Below are 18,202 nucleotides of genomic sequence, written 5' to 3' on the forward strand. Positions count from 1 at the left end.
TCCCTCTGGGATGGCGATGGCGATGTCGGGCGCTGAGGAGTCGTTCATCCAGGTTTCCGTGAGGAAGACAACGTCTGGAGATGTGGTGTCGAGGAGGTTCCAGAGTTTGATGGCGTGTCTGTGGACGGAGCGGGTGTTGAGCAGGATGCACTTGAGGTGGTTGCTGCTGGTGTTCGGCTTGGCGGGTGCTGGTGCGGGGCAGGTCCGGATGCAGGTGAACTTGCAGGCATTGCAGCTGAAGGGTCCGTGGGTGCGTCTCGGAGTGGCTCGGTAGCATCCCGGGATTCGGCCGGTGTTGAGTGCGTGGAGGGTGGCGGCGTCGTACGTCTGGCGGGTGGGCCGGGGTCCTCGGGGGCCAGGGGTTCAGGCGCTGGGCGCGGTCCAGGCGCGGACGGGCGCAGACGGGCTTACCTTTGGCGCGCCTTCGGCACACAATCGGCGCGCCCGCTGCGCGTGCACGCTGCGCATTGGCCACTCTGCCATATGAGGAGAGTGGGGGGGCGGAGCGAGGGAGAGGCAGCTGGGAGGGGGAGCTGGGAGGGGGAGCGGGGTAGCGATTGGGGAGGGCGAGCGAGGGAAGTGGGCGGGGCCGCAGGGGGGCAGCGGCGGGGAGGTGGCGGGAAACGCGGCCGGGGCTGGCCTAGAGAGGGGGGGGAGCACAGGGGGCTAGGGCAAAACGGCGGGAATAAAGACGAAAAAGGCAGCGAAGCAAGCTGGTGGCAGGGGGCACAGGAGATCCACGGATCAAGCCGATCCGGCGGTCGGGGCACAGCAGAGGGCACAGCTGGTGGCAGGAGGCGCAGGAGATCCGCTCAGAACGAGATCAGAATGTTTCTTGGAGTTGTAGGTTACTGCAAGCAATGGATTGTGGGATTTGCAGTCCTAGAAAAACCATTGATACAAATGACAAAGAAAAGAGCAAAACACCCGATAGAATGGGATGACGAAAGCATGACTGCTTTCTTGAAATTACGAGAATGTCTGTGTACGGCTCCAGCATTAGGGTTGTCCGACTATTCAAAAGATTTTGCACTATTTTGTGATACACAAGATAATTGTGCACTTTCAGGTCTGACCCAAACTCACGGTCTAATCGGGGTTTGAGAGCTGAAGTGCAGGCAAGCACTTTGTCGGAGAGGTCGATAACTCTTACCGGGTTCTGGCTGTTAGCTGCAGAGAGGGAGTAACGCAGGCATTGCAACTTTAACTGCGGGTGCTGGTCTTAGCCCTTGGTGGTCCTGTCCTAATCCAATTTGGTTGTACCTGTCCTGATTCTGATCTGCACCTGTTTGCTTTGCTGACACCTGCCTTTCCCGGGTTTCTGTCTTTTAATCAGCACGTGGCCAGGGTTGGTCTTCACACACACACCGTTCTAGGTAAATATTAAATGTGGGTTTGTTATTGTATTGTTTCCTTTCTCTTTACCTTCTCTATCGTTTAATGCTTAAACAGCCTTATGAAATCTCTGCAAAATTTCATTCTAATCATCATCTTGCTAATTGAAAGATTTCTCATTGCAAATGCTTGGATTATGACATTTATGAAATTTCAATAGATAAAGAGTTTAAAGTCCCCCCCGACCCCCCCCCCCCCGAGTCTTAGGTCAATTTAGGCAGGAAATGTTAATTGCTACCTATTTTCTTGCTAACTCCCTGATCCAATAGGTCTATAGGTACCGGTGACAAGAATTGGTAAGTCAATGGTATAGGACCTTGTAGGGAAACACACAACTTGGTAGAGTGCGTGAAAGGTTAACCTGTTCAACAAAGGTGTTAAATGAGTTTATGGGCCCAGGTGAGTATGGTAAACTGGTCAGGTTAACCCATGCGCTCCAGCAGTACCAAGTCTTCCCAATAATGTGTCTTTGTTAAAGAAGGAATTTTCCATTCCTTCAATACGCCCTCTACCCAAATTTGCTTAGGTCTTATTTGAAACTTGCTCTATTGTTAAAGACTGTAAATAAAAGTGAAGGTTGTATGCTGGTGAAAGAAGTTGTTTACATGGAATTTTATCTTACCCTCATCGATGTTCATTATCCCCCCACAGCCCTCCATCTAGCACCTCAACTATATATTATCAACAAGCACTGGCATAGCCAATAGGTCTCGCCTTATAAGTGTTTAGCCATGCAACACTTGATGTTGTTGCACCAAAGATATTGTGCTGGATATCTAAATACTAATAAGGTCCCAAAGGGGAGACCTATTGGCTATGCCAATGCTTGTTTTGGGTAGTGGTAAGGACAGGAGTCAGAGGAAGAGGGGCTGGGTAACTGGAAGGGGCAGTGGTACATTTCTTGGTTGTGAAGGGGGGGGGGGTAATTGCCCCCTCTTACATTACTACTATTATTAAGGGGGTCTGGTTTGAAAAGGGAGGTAGGAGTATGGCATTCCCCTGACCTGTGCTCGTATGTGAGTCACGACTTTAATCAAGGGTGACGCGGATAGATACCAACCCACGTCTGTCACGGGTGAACAGCAGCCATGCCACACTGTGGGCGAAACATTATATAATTTTGCATAATTGATGGGATTTCCATGATGCTCACTTGCTGACTGCAGCATCTAATAGCCATTCCAGCCCACCCTGTCACAGATGAAGAGTGTCCCCTGAGAGTGCTCAGGTGAGATGGGAGGGTCTTTGTCACTTCCACCCCTATCCAGGAGGCTGCTTTCAAGTGCTCCGAGGCCTGCATTGTCTCGGCGCGCAGCGAAGTGTGAATATCAGACCCCCTGTCATGAGGCCCGACAACCCACCTGAAAAATTATAGGTGATTTTATGTCCCACTAAGACTGAGAACCTGCCCCCGCTGGGTCCTGCTGCTGGGACACGCCCCTTTATGTGATGTGTGCAGCCCTGTCCCCTCGGAGGCCCATGCTGCAGCTCAGCTGGAGACGGCTCAGGTGCTGGCCACCTCCCAGTTCCGAGCTTCGATTCCAAGGAGGGCTTTTGTTGTCTCAATGAGGTGATTATGCTAGGCTCTCTTCAGAGATGGCGATGCACCCCAGGCCCCCTCCCCAAGGGGCCAGCATATTGGATGGGTAATTTAAGCAAGCATTTGTATATGATCTGGAGGCGCCCGTGCCATATGGTGCTGATGACATTAGATAGGAAAATGGGTGAAATATGGGAGCCATGTTAATTAGGGCATGAGCCACGGGGTACCTGATAATGGATTTACATTCCTTAGGTGTACCTGGGTTATATAGTTTCAAAGCGATCACACGCACAAGATGCACAAAGAGTGAATGATGTAATTATACATTTCAGGAATATTTTTTTTAAACACACCAGTTTATAGAACACTTGAACGTGATTTGCGTATTCTTTCCTACGCCTCTAAAAAGTACATGCCATGTAAAAATATACTATTGGTACCTTTCCACCAGCGTGTGACGTCACCTTTCTCGTTTGGGAACTGGAAGTCTCTGTGACCCCACTCCCAGCCTACCAATGCAAAATAAGTTACTGGGCCCATTTCAAGTCAACGAGCAGTGGCCAGATTCTTTAAAAGCACACCTTAATCGTCAGTTTTTTTGGCACTCCTTTTTGAGGTCTTATAACCACAGTAATCTAAAGTGATCAAGGAGTGCAGTGGCCATATAAATACAATATTTACATCAGGAGAAAGGTTGCTCGGATGGCATTTGGTTCAAGTGGCCGTGTATCATGAAAGGCATCTTCAGTGAGTCCCTGGTTTTTATCCAATAGGACTTTGCATGCTGGTGTTTTGAATCAACACAGGTAGCGGATGAAAGCAAAACTACAAGTCCCTGAATGTAACGCCTGTTCACTAAAAACTAGCACTAACTGAATGTGTTTCATATGGCAAGGGCCAGTGGGCGGCTATGAAGTAGAGGACTCCAAATGCTGAGTGGAAGGAAGCGTACAAACTACCCAGCAAAACAGCTATCTGAGGGAAGCTGGTGGAGCAACAGACGCAACATGGTAGACGCGGAATAAATGCACATACCATATCACAGCATACCACTTCACACCAACTATGCAACACATACCATATCAACTGTACAATATAAAAAAACAGCAGTCGTGCGCCTGCGCTTGCGCTGACCTGCCTCTTCAAATATTTACGTTTCCTGGCACCGCGCATCATAGCACCTCAGACGGTAATTGTAACGTTGCTACAGCCTGTCATGGAACGAGGACTTAGTTTGGTTTGGCGAGTGAGCAAACTGTTGATAATGGCATCTGCACTTAGCTATAGTCTGTAAGAGCCCAGCGGGGCCATTACCTATTTAAGTTGTGCCATGTTGCTGTTCCAGTGGCTCGCAGCACCGAGCGCAGGCAACACACACATGGTTTTCCTTGCTGGAGCGAGCAGGGGCACCATCTGTTTGTAAGACAATTACAAACAGATGTCGCCAAAGCTCGCTCCCGCAAGGGAAACACCAAACGTGCATGCATCGCAATTGAAAGCAATGCAAAGCGTGCACGTTTTTGAGCGAAAAGCAAATAGATTCCAAGAGGTCCACTCGTAGGCAGCGCATGCGCGCTGCATAGGCGAGACCTAAAAAGTTAGAGCTGAAAAGTCATCCGGGAACACTCAGGCTGAATAGGCACCATGTTTAAAATAATCTACTTTCTGAACTAGCTGTCAAAGTCTCTCAACAAAAATTAAAAAACAAAAAGGTGTGTTTATTTTGATACAGATTTTAGTGTTGCAATGTTCCTCCAAGTCTGTCACAATCAATTCTGGTTACGAATATGATGAAAATATCAATAATGGGTAGGTAAGATTATATCTATGTACTGTGACACCTTTTTAAAAGAATTACCAAACATATAAGTGTCAAAAGGAAAAGGATTTATGTATGCTATCACAAAATAATTTCAGAATGGAAAAGTGTTCATTAAATACCACAGTACAACAATTACATGCAAAGAAAGAATGTGTCTCAAATGAAACCCAACCAATTCTCTTATACACACCTTAACCGGCCATCTGCAATACTGCCTTTGTCCACTTTGGAAACATATATGCCACTGTCTCCTGGGAGGTATGGTTCATTCATACCTTCAGCTACATCAAAACCAAGTGCTCTCAAATCCATGTCCTCCTACAAAACAAAAAAATTAATATACAGAGTCTTTTCAAATAAAAAAGAAGCAAAATAAAAGAGGCAAATGAAAGTATCTATGTAGTCACGCAACTGAGAATGACAACAAAAACATTACATTTATTTTATTTATTTATTTACGAGTTTATATAGCGCTAGAATCGACTCCAGCTGGACTATCTCTGCGCTTTTGGGCCGGCTGACATACACAGAGGAATGAGTGAGTAGAGCTGGAACTAGATCTCATTTTTAAACAGCAGGGTTTTAAGTCGTTTTCTGAATTTCAGATGTTCGGAGCACAATCTGAGAGTTAGAGGGAGTCTGTTCCACAGTGTGGGTCCTACTACTGATAGGGCTTTGCCTCCGTGCCTAGCCTTCTTGGCGCGAGGCACTACCAGTAGATGGCTTTTACTGGATCTGAGTGATCTGGGGGGGATGTAAGGAGTAGGGCCTTGTCCATTTATGCTCTTGTGAATCAGGCAGCATATTTTAAATGTTGTCCTTTGTCGAATAGAGAGCCAGTGCAGTTTGTCTAGGAGTGGCTTTGATGCTGTTCTTGCCAAATCTACACACCCTTACCAATACTTTGTGACATTATATAGCTGGGATAATTGTTTAAATGTATGCTTGACACATACACTAGTTTCGTGCATTGTGCAGCTGGTATAATATTTTTTAATGTATGCCATATCATCACACTATGTATTAGGTACAATCGTTTATACATGTTTTAATGTCATTTTTGGTATTGTTTATTGTCTGTATCGGTCACTGTATTCTGACCATCTACCTGAAGAATAACCAACATAAAAATAACCTGACATGTGGATTCATATAGTAATTTTAAGGCGCCATTTGCCGGCGATTTGATTTATTCCTGATACGAGCACGCGGAAAATCATGCTTGATGAAAATAATATTGCACTGTCCTGAGAAACGCTCTAATAATACACTGCCTTGGTGAAACACTTTAAAGCCCAAGGGTCTATTGTGCACTTGAACCTATCACGTTGCACATGCTGACATAATCAGTGTTTACTACGTAAGTTCATGGGCCTTCTGTTAGTAGCGGAGACGCGAGTATGGCCTGTTACCTAGCAACCCTGACGACGCCATGACGTAGGCGCTCGGGTTGCTAGGATATGAATACATCCGCTCCGAGCCTACTCCGGTGCTTCCGCATTCCATAACGCGGATCCAGACGAGAGGCTGGCCACGGATACACGGAGCTACGGATTCATTTCCTTTCAGCTCGACTAAGCTAACACGGTATGTGCGCGAGTTTTTAAAACGGGCATCTTAACCATTGCGTGGATCTCACGACCCTTTCACCCGGGCAGCTCTCTAACTTAGAGACATTCTGTCTCTTATCATTTTTCAGCTTTTGATGCAAGTTCCACGTGCAAATTAAATGGTGCAACAGAATTAGCAGCTAGTTGAACGCATTGGGTAAGTGACCACTGCGTGACGATTTACAATAATAGGTGTATCTATCACCCCTCCTTTCAAAACCAGGATTCTTACTGATAAGCATTTAAACTGTCGTAACTAACTAGCAAGGGTTTTGCCATTTATTGCCAATACTCAGGATTTCGTTTTGTAAAAAACTTTCACTCAAGTATGAATTATGATGTGTAGCACTAATGGCTACCTCTTTTTCTTTTCTCTTCATTCCGCAGTATAATTGTGGATACTGTCACACTCGGTGTGCGGACCAATTGTCGCACTTTTGTATTGTAAAGGCACCACGGAAGGGTGAGTGCTTTTTCATAAAGGTCACTAGTGGACCCTTTTGATACTATACAGTTATACTTAGCCCCGTCATTTATCTATCATTACAGGTGCCCTACGAACTTTTAACTTGACGTGCACTCTGAGAGATACTCCCCCATTTTCACCGTCCTGATGAAGACCCGTTGTTGAGGACTTGAACCACCCGCTACATGGTTGGGTCGAAACGTCGACGACACTCCCCTTTGGGAGCCTGTACCTACTGACCCCCGCCCCTTGTCCAACCCCATTCCTTTGTCTGGCGATCCCATTGCCAGTGGTTCAGGTTAAGGACCAAGGAAGTGTAAATAGCGTTCTGCAAAGTAAAAAAGAATTATTTTTTACAAGCATTACATAGGACAGGCTCAATGTTCTGCTTTGTATAAATGACTCACACTGTTCTTTCTGATCTTTCTTGATCATTCACTTGAGCACACACTTTATCTTTCTCTGTGCACGTTCTCTCCCTGTTTTTTAAGAAAAAGTTTTTTACTTCATGATTTATGTAAATATTTGTATATAATTGCATTGACAGTCTATACATTGACATATGTTACATTAAACTAACTATCCTGATTTGATTCTTCTGTTTGGGTTTGATTAATCCATGGGCATCTGTTGTAAATGATTTTTGAGGCTGTGGGCTAGTATTGTTTTATACTACTAAGACGACCGATTCAGTCGCAACGTGGAGTTAGTCAACTGGATTAAGTACTATGATTTTTTCTTGATGATAAATTTGTGTCGAGGACCAATTGTTGTCTATACTGCTGAATACCCAGGTCCTTGGACTTTAGTGGGTCAACCCCTGTTATATAACAGTTCTTGGAGGGGCATTGAGGACTAGGCGAGCCACTGTATTTTGGATTAGCTGGAGTCTAGCCAACACTCCCTCATTGGCGGAAAGAAGCAAGCCATTGCAGTAGTCGATTCGACTCAAGATAAGGGCCTGCACTAGGGTTTTCCTGAATGAGTCGGGCAGCAGGGGAAAAACTTTGCGCAGCAGGCTAATGGTGTGAAAGCATGAGCCTGCAACGCGATTGCAGTGTTGTTTGAGCGATAATTCCTGGTCTAGGCGGATCCCCAGATTTTTGACGACCTGGTTGGGTTCTGGGACCGTACCAAGATCAGGTGGTCACCAATCCGGGGTCCACAGTATTTTGGCCTCTCCGAACAGCATAACTTCAGTCTTGCTGACGTTGCACTGTAGCTAGTTGGTGGACAACCATTGTGCTACGGCCTTCATGCCTGCTGAGAAGGAGTTCCTTACTTCAGCTGTGAGGATTTTGAAGGGAAAGAGGAGCTGCGTGTCATCCGCATATGACACGGGGATGAAACCAAATTTGCGCATCACTCTTGCCAGGGGTGCCACGTAGATGTTAAAGAGTGTTGGGCTCAAACAGGAGCCCTGTGGCACCCCTTTTGAAATTTCTACCTCCGCTGATCGATACGCACCCATGGTGATAGTCTGGTTGCGTTTGGATAAGAAGCTTCTTAGCCATGCAAGGGCTTTGTTCTTAATTCCCACGTTTGACAACCGGTCTATAAGGATGTTATGTGACACGGTGTCGAACGCTGCCGACAGATCCAGTAACACTGGGTAGCCTTTGTCCTGGAACATGTGCAAATCGTCAGTAACAGACAGGAGGGTGGACTCTGTGCTGTGTTTCGGCCTGAAACCTGATTGGGAGTAGTCCAGGCCGGCAGCTAATTCAATGTAGGTGGATAAGTGTCGGTTGACATGTTTTTCAGTACGTTTACCCAAGAATGGCAGCAGGGAGATGGGCCTGAGATTGGCTAGTTCGGTCCATGGTGTGGCAGTGTTTTTCCTAATCGGCCTTACTAGTGCCTGCTTCCATTGTCTGGGAACGGAGCCTGTACTAAGTGACAGATTGACAAGTTTTTCAATCGTAGGGCAAAAGATTTCCAGTAGGGTGGGCATTAGTCTGGCTGGAATAATGTCATCTGGGCTGCCGCTTTTGATTTGCGTAGTAAGTACTGATAACTTCTTAGGAGTGATAGGGGGAAAATTGTCTAGAGTATGTAGGTTTTGATTGTATTCTGTGTCGTGAAAAGCAAGAGCGGCGTCGGTAGTCATTGCAATGTTGGAGTGGACTATTTTCTCATAGATGGTATCTATTTTGTTAGAAAAAAATAGAGATATTTCGTCACAAAGCTTTTGTGATGCCAGGTTAGCGCTTTCACATGCTACAGGTTTGACAAAGGATTGTAGTACTTGATATAGGACCCTGGGGGAGTTGCCTGCGGCTGTGATTTGTAATGCTATGTGAGTTTTTCGCGCATTACATTTCAAGCAAAACGGTCAGATAAACTTGAATCCACTGAAACAATAATTTCAATAATACTATATTTATTTACTTTTATTAATTCAACTGTATAAACTGTGAAGAGTGGCTGTAGGTACCTGAATAAAAGAACAGCTCTAGAGAGGACCTCAATAAATATTAAACGAGAGAATAATGAAAACAAAGGTTAAAATACTATACAGAAATCAGCAATTTATAGAACTTGTAAAATACCTGGGTCCAATGTACTCTCCCATTCAGACTGTGGAGTGGAAACACACTCATTTAATAGTAGAGGTAATTACCAAAAAACAAATTAGTAGACTTTTGATGTGAAACCTGTTCATAAGTACACATTATTCTCTTCAATAATGCTTACACTGGCAGTACCTCATTCTTCAGACTCCGGAGAAGGTCATAACTGACAGCCTAATAGAAAACTTTCTTTCAACATAATAGAACAATTTACTTGCCTTCATTAACATGCTTTCTGGTATAGACTTTACCTATAGATTCCCTCACCTTTTAAATGCTCCCCCAGGTGTCAGACTGGATCTGGAAAATCCTCAGCAGTACCTCTGTGTGTCAGTAGATAATGCAGATGGTTCGGCACCGACGTCACTCGATGCCAGCTGTGACGTGCACGATCAGTTATGTTTGCTGACATCAGTTACTTTCTAGACGCTTCTGTACCTGTAGAGCTAATCAGATTGGAGGAGTTCAGGGAGCAGATTCCTATATTGAGATTGTTTAAAGTAAAGAGATCAGTTCAAGGAACAGGGAGGAGGGAGGGTTGGTGAGGATCTGCGTTTAGCTATAGTTGCTAGCAGAAAGAGCGTTTCCTGAGGTGAATAAATTGTTCTTCTGATAGAGACGTCTAACTGCAGTTTCCTCAACTTCTGAATACATAGCCAAGCAATGCCTCCTAGGTGGAGGGTCGAGGAAATGGCTCAGACTAAAAAGTCCGGAAGGACCCAGTGTTGCCTTACTTTGCTCCAGTGAATAGGTCAAAGAGCTGATCGTCCACCGGATGGTCTCTGGTATGATCAATGTAGACTCCAAGGGCTCTTTTAGGATCCAACCGGCTAAGTATCTCCTAGTCCTAGGAGGGGTGAGGCGGAACAAAGAACGCCAGTAGGGAGATTTCTTACCAACTTGAATGAGAGTCACTTCCCTCGAAAGGAACTTTGCTCATGTCCGTAGAACTAGTCTATCTTGGTAGAAGGTGGTGTAAAGCAGGTTGACAGAGCCTGTAACTGGATCACCTGTCAGGTCGAAGTTATGGTGACAAGGAATACTGTCTTTAGAATAAGTTGCAGAGAATAACTGTGGAGAGGCTCAAAAGGTGCATACATGAAGCAATGTGAAGACTATATTTAAGTCTTACTGGAGTGCTGGAATGGGTAAATACAATGTCAATGAATACCATGATATGAGCAGGCCAGACAATAGCAAAACCAATTAATGCAATGTCAACGTATGCCATAACTTGTGGCCGCATAACAATGTCTGGTCTCCTGGTGCTGAGCTGACCTTGAGCAGGGGAAGATAGAACATTAGATTTCCTGTCACAGGAAGATATGACTACTTCCCAGACAGTGTATTGGGCTGAGGTAGGGGTGGTTGCCAACGCCACCAGACTGCTTGGAAAGGCACATTTGGTGCCCTCCTTACATACTCCAGTTTGAGCCAGTTCAGGGAGCCCTTGGCTCCTGCTCTGGCGTGAAACTGGACAAAGGACATTGAAGTATCCTCCCCTCTGTCCAGCCCCTCCACTGTAAGGGACATTGGAATTATCTCAACGCTTTCTCTAGGGTACTTAAAGACTTACTTGTGGATGGATCTTCAGATTCGTCGTGGGACAAGATTCAAACCCAATACCACTTCATCTTCAACCCTCTGGGCACCTTGGACTTCGCCGGGAACAGAGACTGTACCACAGAAGACTTCTGTTGCTCCTGGTATCACTGTTCTGTAGGTCTTCTTCGCGCCATCTGTGCCTGTGCTTTATCCAGGTTCCTCTCCAGGCCTGTGGGCATCAAAGACACCAGAAGGAATATCCCTTGCGGTGCAGGAGTCACTCCCTGCATCTGAAGGCACTGCAACAAAGCTGACCAGTCTGCTGCTCCTGACGTTCTACGGACTTGAATAGCTGAGCAATACAGGTGGTGGTTCTGCAACTCCCTCAAGGCCTGACCTTGCCTCTCAGCAAGTTTGAGGCCAGTATCCCTTGTCAGGACTGCTGGAAGAGAACCCCTGTGCACTGCGTCAACTTGCCGTTGCCAAGGCTTGTTGGCTGTGTACTCCAGAGATCTTCGGGCTACAAGAAGCTCCAGCCTCCAGCAGCTCTTCCTGCCAAGATCTTCGTCTTCACCACATCCTCTGCACCATTAGCCTGTGTAGGAAAATGAATATCTGACTATATGGTTACCCCAACTTTTTGCCTAGTGTTTGGCTGGTTTTTGCCTTAGTTGGCCTGGGACCCTGCTAATCAGGGCCCCAGGATATCTGCTCTCTCTGTAAAATGGACGCCATGTACTTTAGGTACATCTCCAATTGGATATTGGGTCACCTTGTGAGCCCCTGTATAGTGTACCATAGGTACCCAGGGCATAGGTGCATCCAAGGCCTACCAGGGGCTGCAGCATGTATTATGCCACCCCTGGCTGGCCATCCACATTGACACAACTGACTGATCACTCAGCTGGGGCAAGGTCGTGTAATCACCCCTTGCTTAGGTATAGTATACCTATACCTACAATTACATATAGACACATATATACCTATAAGTCACTCCTATGGCATGCTTGACAATCCTGAAGGCAGAGTGCTTGGTTTTATGTGAGATGGTGCTCTAGCATGAGCTGAGCCTGTCTGCAGCTTTCGGAACCATGTTCTTTATAGCTGTTCTATGATATAGCCATACCATATACTCTTAAGTGCATTATAATCCTCGCAGTTAATGCTAACTTTGGTTTGGCTTTATCAAAACATGTTGTGTAAGGTGTCATGCGCTTTGGAATACTACCCCCCGCCCCCGCCAGTCCTGGCCGCGGGAGTAGCATTCCACCCTTCTAGAGGGAGAAGACATGTAGTTGTAGCTTAACCCGGTTGAAGTTAAACAGAGCCTCAGCATCACAAAATTGATGCTGCTGCCACAGACAGTCTGACCTCCTGCAGCTGGGAGCCCTTCCAGCGAGGGAGGCCTGGACAATAGATTTCCTGCCTTGGGAGGTGCTAGCACCTCCTCAGACAGCCTATAGTGTATTGGATAAAGCGAAGGGGTCCCAGTAATGAGGAGACATTAACCAAAGAAATAAAGATGAGTCAAACCAACAAAACTTCAGTCCACATTGTTTAACTCACAATGGGATGTTATAGTGAATATGCATAATTTACACAATAATCAATCATTGGTTAATTACAGTGCCCCAAAGGGTAGAAGCGGGGAGGGAAATGTGATAGTGATGGGAGTTGGTGAAGAAAAGGAAGAAGATTCTTAAGTGACGGTAAAATCAGCAATTGAGACTTGTTTCACACAGTTACAAACTCTGTACCAAAAACAGGACTCGATATTCCAGTCACCCGCAAGAGTAGGCTGGAAACGCCGGAGCTGGATTTTCTCGGCAGGAGAAAAGACAGCGTCTTTCTCAGCGTGTCAAGGAGGAGGAGGGGCAGCGTCCGTGGGCTTCTCGCATCTGCTGGGCTCTGCAAGGGACAGCTGTTCTGCTCCTGTATTCCCCACCACCATCGTGTGTGCTTAAGGTAACGTTGGTATTATTTATACCTGAAGGTGCAGAGTTTGACGTAAGTTTTTGGACATAAGACGCCAATAAAGATGTCACTTAGAACTGGTCGTTCTTACAGTGCTCGTTAGAGTTCTATTTCTGATCAAAACAAAGCAAGCGGGGCTTTCCCAGGTTGCTGGGGGCTTGAGCTGTTAAAAGAACTCGGTGTGTTATCTAGGAATCTAAGGAAGTGGCTTCTGCTGTGTCATGTACTGTAATGAGCTGCAGAGACGAGTTACTGAAATATGGCTCTGATCGTTTATGCCATCATAGGGATATGTATTGATTATAGCCGTATAGGGGCATAAGGTCACAATATTAATCGGGGTCCTAGATAGAACACAACACAGCCACGTGGACCAGGAGGCGTCGACGACGACCAGGAGCTGGATACAGACTGTCCCACGAAGGCTCTCGCTGTTGCCAGTGTTGGCTTCTAGATCGGAGTCAACAAGCCTAGGCAAAGGCAACCCACGCAGGATGTGAAGATCGGCTTCTTGTACAGACCAGCAAGGTCTGTGGGGCTTCCCTTTTACAGGAAAGCAGGAGCAAGCCCAGAGCAACCAGGCAAGGAGCGTTGATTCAAAATGGTGTCTTCAAGATGGCCACTAGCCAACGGGCTAGCAACCGCAAAGACGCGTCGAGGACAAATGCAAGAGCGGGCCCCACACGGCACTCGTGGAGTGTGGAGGGCTGAGCTTCTGTGCACTTACGGCTCAGGGTTGGGGCTTCTCAATCCCCAATGCACAACTTCGAGGACGCCTCAGAAGCTGCACAGTTTAGCAAAGAGCAAAATGGCCAGGTGTCCGGTCCCACGTCTCTCGTGTCCGCCACGGGTCTCAGCTTTACTGGAGGGGTTGGTCGGGGTCCGAGAAGTCTGGAAGTCCAGTCCTGTGAAGCAGAGTCATCGGGATCCTTCAGGAGCATCGACAAAGCAAACCGGCAATTCACTAGTTGGTGCCTGTTTGCACAGGGTGGTCACTCCTTGACCACAAGGGAGATTCTTCAGTCTTGTACTTGCAGTAGAATGTCGAAGGTACAGAGTTTCGTTTCAGAGTTTCAGTTCAGGATAATCTAAAGTCTCTAGACTCAGCTCCTAGCTTTATACGAATTAAAGGGGCTGGATTACCTGCTAGGTCCCTCCTATGGGTGGAACCTGGGAAGGGGGTGGTTACACCCCTTTCCCTTTGTCCAGTTTCGCGCCAGAGCTAGGGCTGGAGTGCCCCAGCAACTGGTTTGAACCGGGCTATGCATGGAGCACCTTGGTTGCCCCAGGCAGTGCCTCATTTCATTCAACCCACCCTGCCCCAATACACTATAGAGTATTAATAGGGGGGTTGACCAGTTAAGGTTACGGGGACCTGGGTTAGTAAGCGAATAAAGCGAAGGGGTCCCAGTAATGAGGAGACATTAACCAAAGAAATAAAGATGAGTCAAACCAACAAAACTTCAGTCCACATTGTTTAATCGAGTCCTGAGAGGAGATACCAGACCTCCAGCATTCTATTCCAGAGGTACAGTGTTGACTAAACCCTTAGAGAGAATTCTTGAAGCAAACCCTTGGCAAAACCAACTTAACTTAAACTACTACTTACTTACTCCCTCCCATGTATTAGGCTTAGGTCAGGTACACCGGGGTAGGCGTAGTTAGAAGCACCAGTTGAGGACGTTAGTCAAATGTATATATGAATGTATATATTTTATTCATTTTAACTATCGTATGGCTAAGAAACCATATCAATGCTTTTACAGTATTATTTCGCAATACTCCTTTTACTGTACGCACTTTTTATAATAACAAGTCTTGCAATTGTGGCAATTCATTTCTCTTGTATGAGAAAGAAGACTGTTCAATAAATAATACCTTTTATTGAAAACGCCCGTCTCTCTATTCTCTGCATACTGGTGAAAGTAATTCTGCACAACTGACTGAGTGAAATAGCTGTCTATTGTTTCACACGACTCTAGAGTGACTCTTATTCTGAGGAGCAAAGTTGTCATGTTAATGCGGTTGTCGGAAGCTGAATCCCTTCTGGTCTGAGCCAGGGAAGCTGATCACTTCCTATTCAGTCAAGAAAGTTTCCAGTGACCTCTGAGCTAGCTGGCGCAAACCTAAATTAAGTCTAACATAGTCAGTAGAGACCTAGAAGACCGCACTTCTACATCTACACTACTGTTTATGTTATTCCAATGCGCAGGGCCTATAGGGAAAATAGGAACTACACTACAGCTGCAGAGACAAGCTTCACCTCTTCACCTGTTTGCATCTTGACATCGCCTGGTTCCTTCCTGGTCACTGGCTAGTGACCCAGACTCTGTCCCCTCTGCTTTCAGGTTCTTCACTTCCTCAATCTACCCTTGGATCCACCCGGACATCTTCCTCCTGGTCGCCTGCAGCAGTTTCTTGCAGCTCTCCATAGGATTTGATGACGAAACCCAACACGACTTTGCACCTATGCCCCCAGCTTCCCTGGATGAGGTAACTCGAGTACTCCGGTGCTCCCGTGGGTATTAACTATCCAAGTGTCCTACTTTAACTGGGTTTTCCCCTTGTCACTCCGGAAGTGCCCGAAATCAACTAGTTTCTAACTTTTACGTTCCCATTCTAAGTCTATGAGAATCTGTGTGTGTGTAAAGACACTGCACATGCATCCTGTAGGGCTCCTGCTTCCTAACCTTTGGTTACTCAGTGTAGCCCCAGCGATTCCCTAGGCCCTAGGCCTATTCACCTGTCCTGAAGTGGTTCTTACACCACTTACTTAGTATATGGTTCGTGAGGCCCCTAGGGCAGAATTGTATTTGTGAAACTTATAGTATGCCTATTGAGAAACTTGTGCTGTATCTCAAACTCTGACCTCATAAAGAGTGCAGAGGGGTTGTGTTAGTAATAAATACATATATATTTGATATATACCTTGTGTGATGTCCTTTCATTTGATATTCAAGGGGTTATTATTGGTAAAACCATTGGCTTCACATGCTCTCTGAAGTATTAGCCTAAGACTGCTTTGTCGATGCTACCACTAGGATAGGTGGTCTATAAGGTTGACTTTACAACCATCACCATAAGGGTTGTGTGGACTGATACAGGCTGCCCACTAGAATAGTGGACATCACATATCAGGCCAACTTCTCACAGCCTGCATCTTTAGTGAGCTGGTCGAGGTCCTCTTGCGATTCCTGAGCCTTCAGTCAGTGGGTCCTCTTGAGGGGCTTCTTTGGTTTCAGTGGGCTCACCTGCAAGCTAGGGGCCTGCTCTGACTCTCCTGCAATTGAAGAGTCCCTTGGACCTTGCTGGTCCAATGTTGCACCTTTTGTTTTGTTTACCACGTCTGTTGCTGCTACCAAGGCTTGTTGGTGCTCCCGCCGGATACTGACCCCCAGGTTCTTGATTCCGGAAGTGGGACAGCTTGTGAATGACTTCTGGTCTTCCACGGCGATGCCGGAACCTCACATGTGCAGCAACAATGTCACATTCATCACTCCTGCACCTTCCGTCATCGGTGGTCATTGCTCTTCTGTGCCTCCTGGCCACCTCCGAGTGGCATTGGCTCTGTCCCCTCGGCTGGCAGGTTCTTCTCTTCTAGAATCCATCCTTGGATTCCACCGGACTCTTCCACCTTCTTCGCCAGCTGCATCGTTCCTGCAGACCTCCATTGTATGCTACAACTGTTTCCGACATCACTTCGCACCTATGCACCCGGCTTCCCGGGCGTAGGTATCCTGGTTCCTGGGGTAGCAACAAGTGGGGTGACCACCTAACCTTCTGTTTTCCACTGGATTTCTTCAGAGTTGCTGAGAAGGGTCCTACATCTTGTAAACTGCAATTACAACTCCCGTTGACTTGTGTTGAATACGCAGCTCTGTTTTCACTCTGCACAGAGCCTCCATTGGGTTCCCAGGCACTTACCTCGGGTGGCTCCTTGTGTCCCCAGCTCTTCTGAACCTCTGGTGTAAGTCCAAACTTTGGTCGCAATACGCATTCCACCTTTAGTATATGGTTTGATTTCTCCTTGGAGACTGCTGTGCATTTGTACTTACTTACCTGTTTGCATTTGAAGTATTGTGTGTATTGTGTTGATATCTCCAGGAAGCAGATATACCAATATGTTAGTGAGTGTGTATAATAAATATACTTTTTTTTTTTTTTTTTTTTTTAATTTTTGAAACCTTTATTGTGCATCAAAGAAATACAGTTACGGGCCCACAACCACACGGGCCGGCCTCAAAGCAATTAATAGCACAAAAAGTAAGGATAGGGCAGTCCAGCAGTCCCAAACAACAAAATGCTTAAAGTGTCCAGGACATGGCATATGGAAAGAGGGACCGCCGGGTAAAGGAGGAATTAGGTTAATTTTATATTTTGTAGATAAGAAGGATCAGACGCGGACGATTTATCAAAGCAGATGGCAGGCAACGAACCAGCAAATCAGCGACAGTACGAGAGAGAATAATTGAAAAAGCAGCAAAAAATAATACGCTTCAGGATAATACCACGAACAAACAGTACATGCTGGCGATCGCCCGCCCCACGGACACAGTACTCCCAAATCCACAATAATAAAAGAATGAGCAGCAGAAAGAATACTCCGCGCTACCCCTAAACACCCGTCTGACCCAAAGAAAAAAGGGAAAAGGAAGAGAAACCAAGAAAAGGGAAAAATTAAGGCCCATAGAAACTGAAACTAAACAAAATCCCCACCCCCAACCCCCCACCCTGCACGCATGCGGAGGCTACGGCCTACCCCCCCTAGCAGTGTGCCTGTCGCCCAGAAATAGAACCCGAAATTTAGAACAGAAAAGGGAAAGAAAAGAAAAGAAGTAACGTAATTCACAGAAGACCGGAGGAGGGCCACAGAGATAAACCCAAAACTACCAGCACATATCACTCCGGCCGCCCGATCCCAGACCCCGCCACCAACACAATACCTATATTCAGTGACCCCGGCAGTCCATCAGTATCCCAGCAGTACAAGCAAAAACAGTCCGAACACAAGAGGAGACAACCTCAACCTTGCCCCCTGCGATGCGAAGCAGCGACATAGTCCAGCCTCATGGTAGACATCTTGGAAGAGGCGAGCAAGCAAAGTGACCACATCCGAGCGGGGGGGTGTCCATCAAAGTCCATCCGAAACACAGCCATGTAGATGACAATGGTACAGGAAGATGCAACGTCCTTCAGTGAACCACCAAAATCAGCAAGCCCAGTCAATAAGAGCCACTCCAGGACAGAAAAGCAAGCCATGTCAGTAACCCCGCG

The 18,202-nt window shown here is 46.4% G+C and overlaps 1 protein-coding gene across 8 annotated transcripts in view; it reads right to left on the reverse strand.

The window, feature by feature from the left end:
• DLG5 (discs large MAGUK scaffold protein 5) overlaps positions 1–18,202 on the reverse strand; it is a 1,254,082-nt gene that overhangs the window by 927,561 nt on the left and 308,319 nt on the right. For all 8 annotated transcript variants that reach the window (XM_086922111.1, XM_086922103.1, XM_086922109.1 and 5 more), the window contains one exon: positions 4,951–5,078. In XM_086922111.1, the coding sequence (XP_086778237.1) occupies positions 4,951–5,078 (128 nt within the window). The remainder of the gene's footprint in view (positions 1–4,950; positions 5,079–18,202) is intronic.

The sequence above is a fragment of the Lissotriton vulgaris genome, chromosome 5 (assembly GCF_964263255.1).
Source record: "Lissotriton vulgaris chromosome 5, aLisVul1.2, whole genome shotgun sequence".
Lineage (NCBI taxonomy): Eukaryota > Metazoa > Chordata > Amphibia > Caudata > Salamandridae > Lissotriton > Lissotriton vulgaris.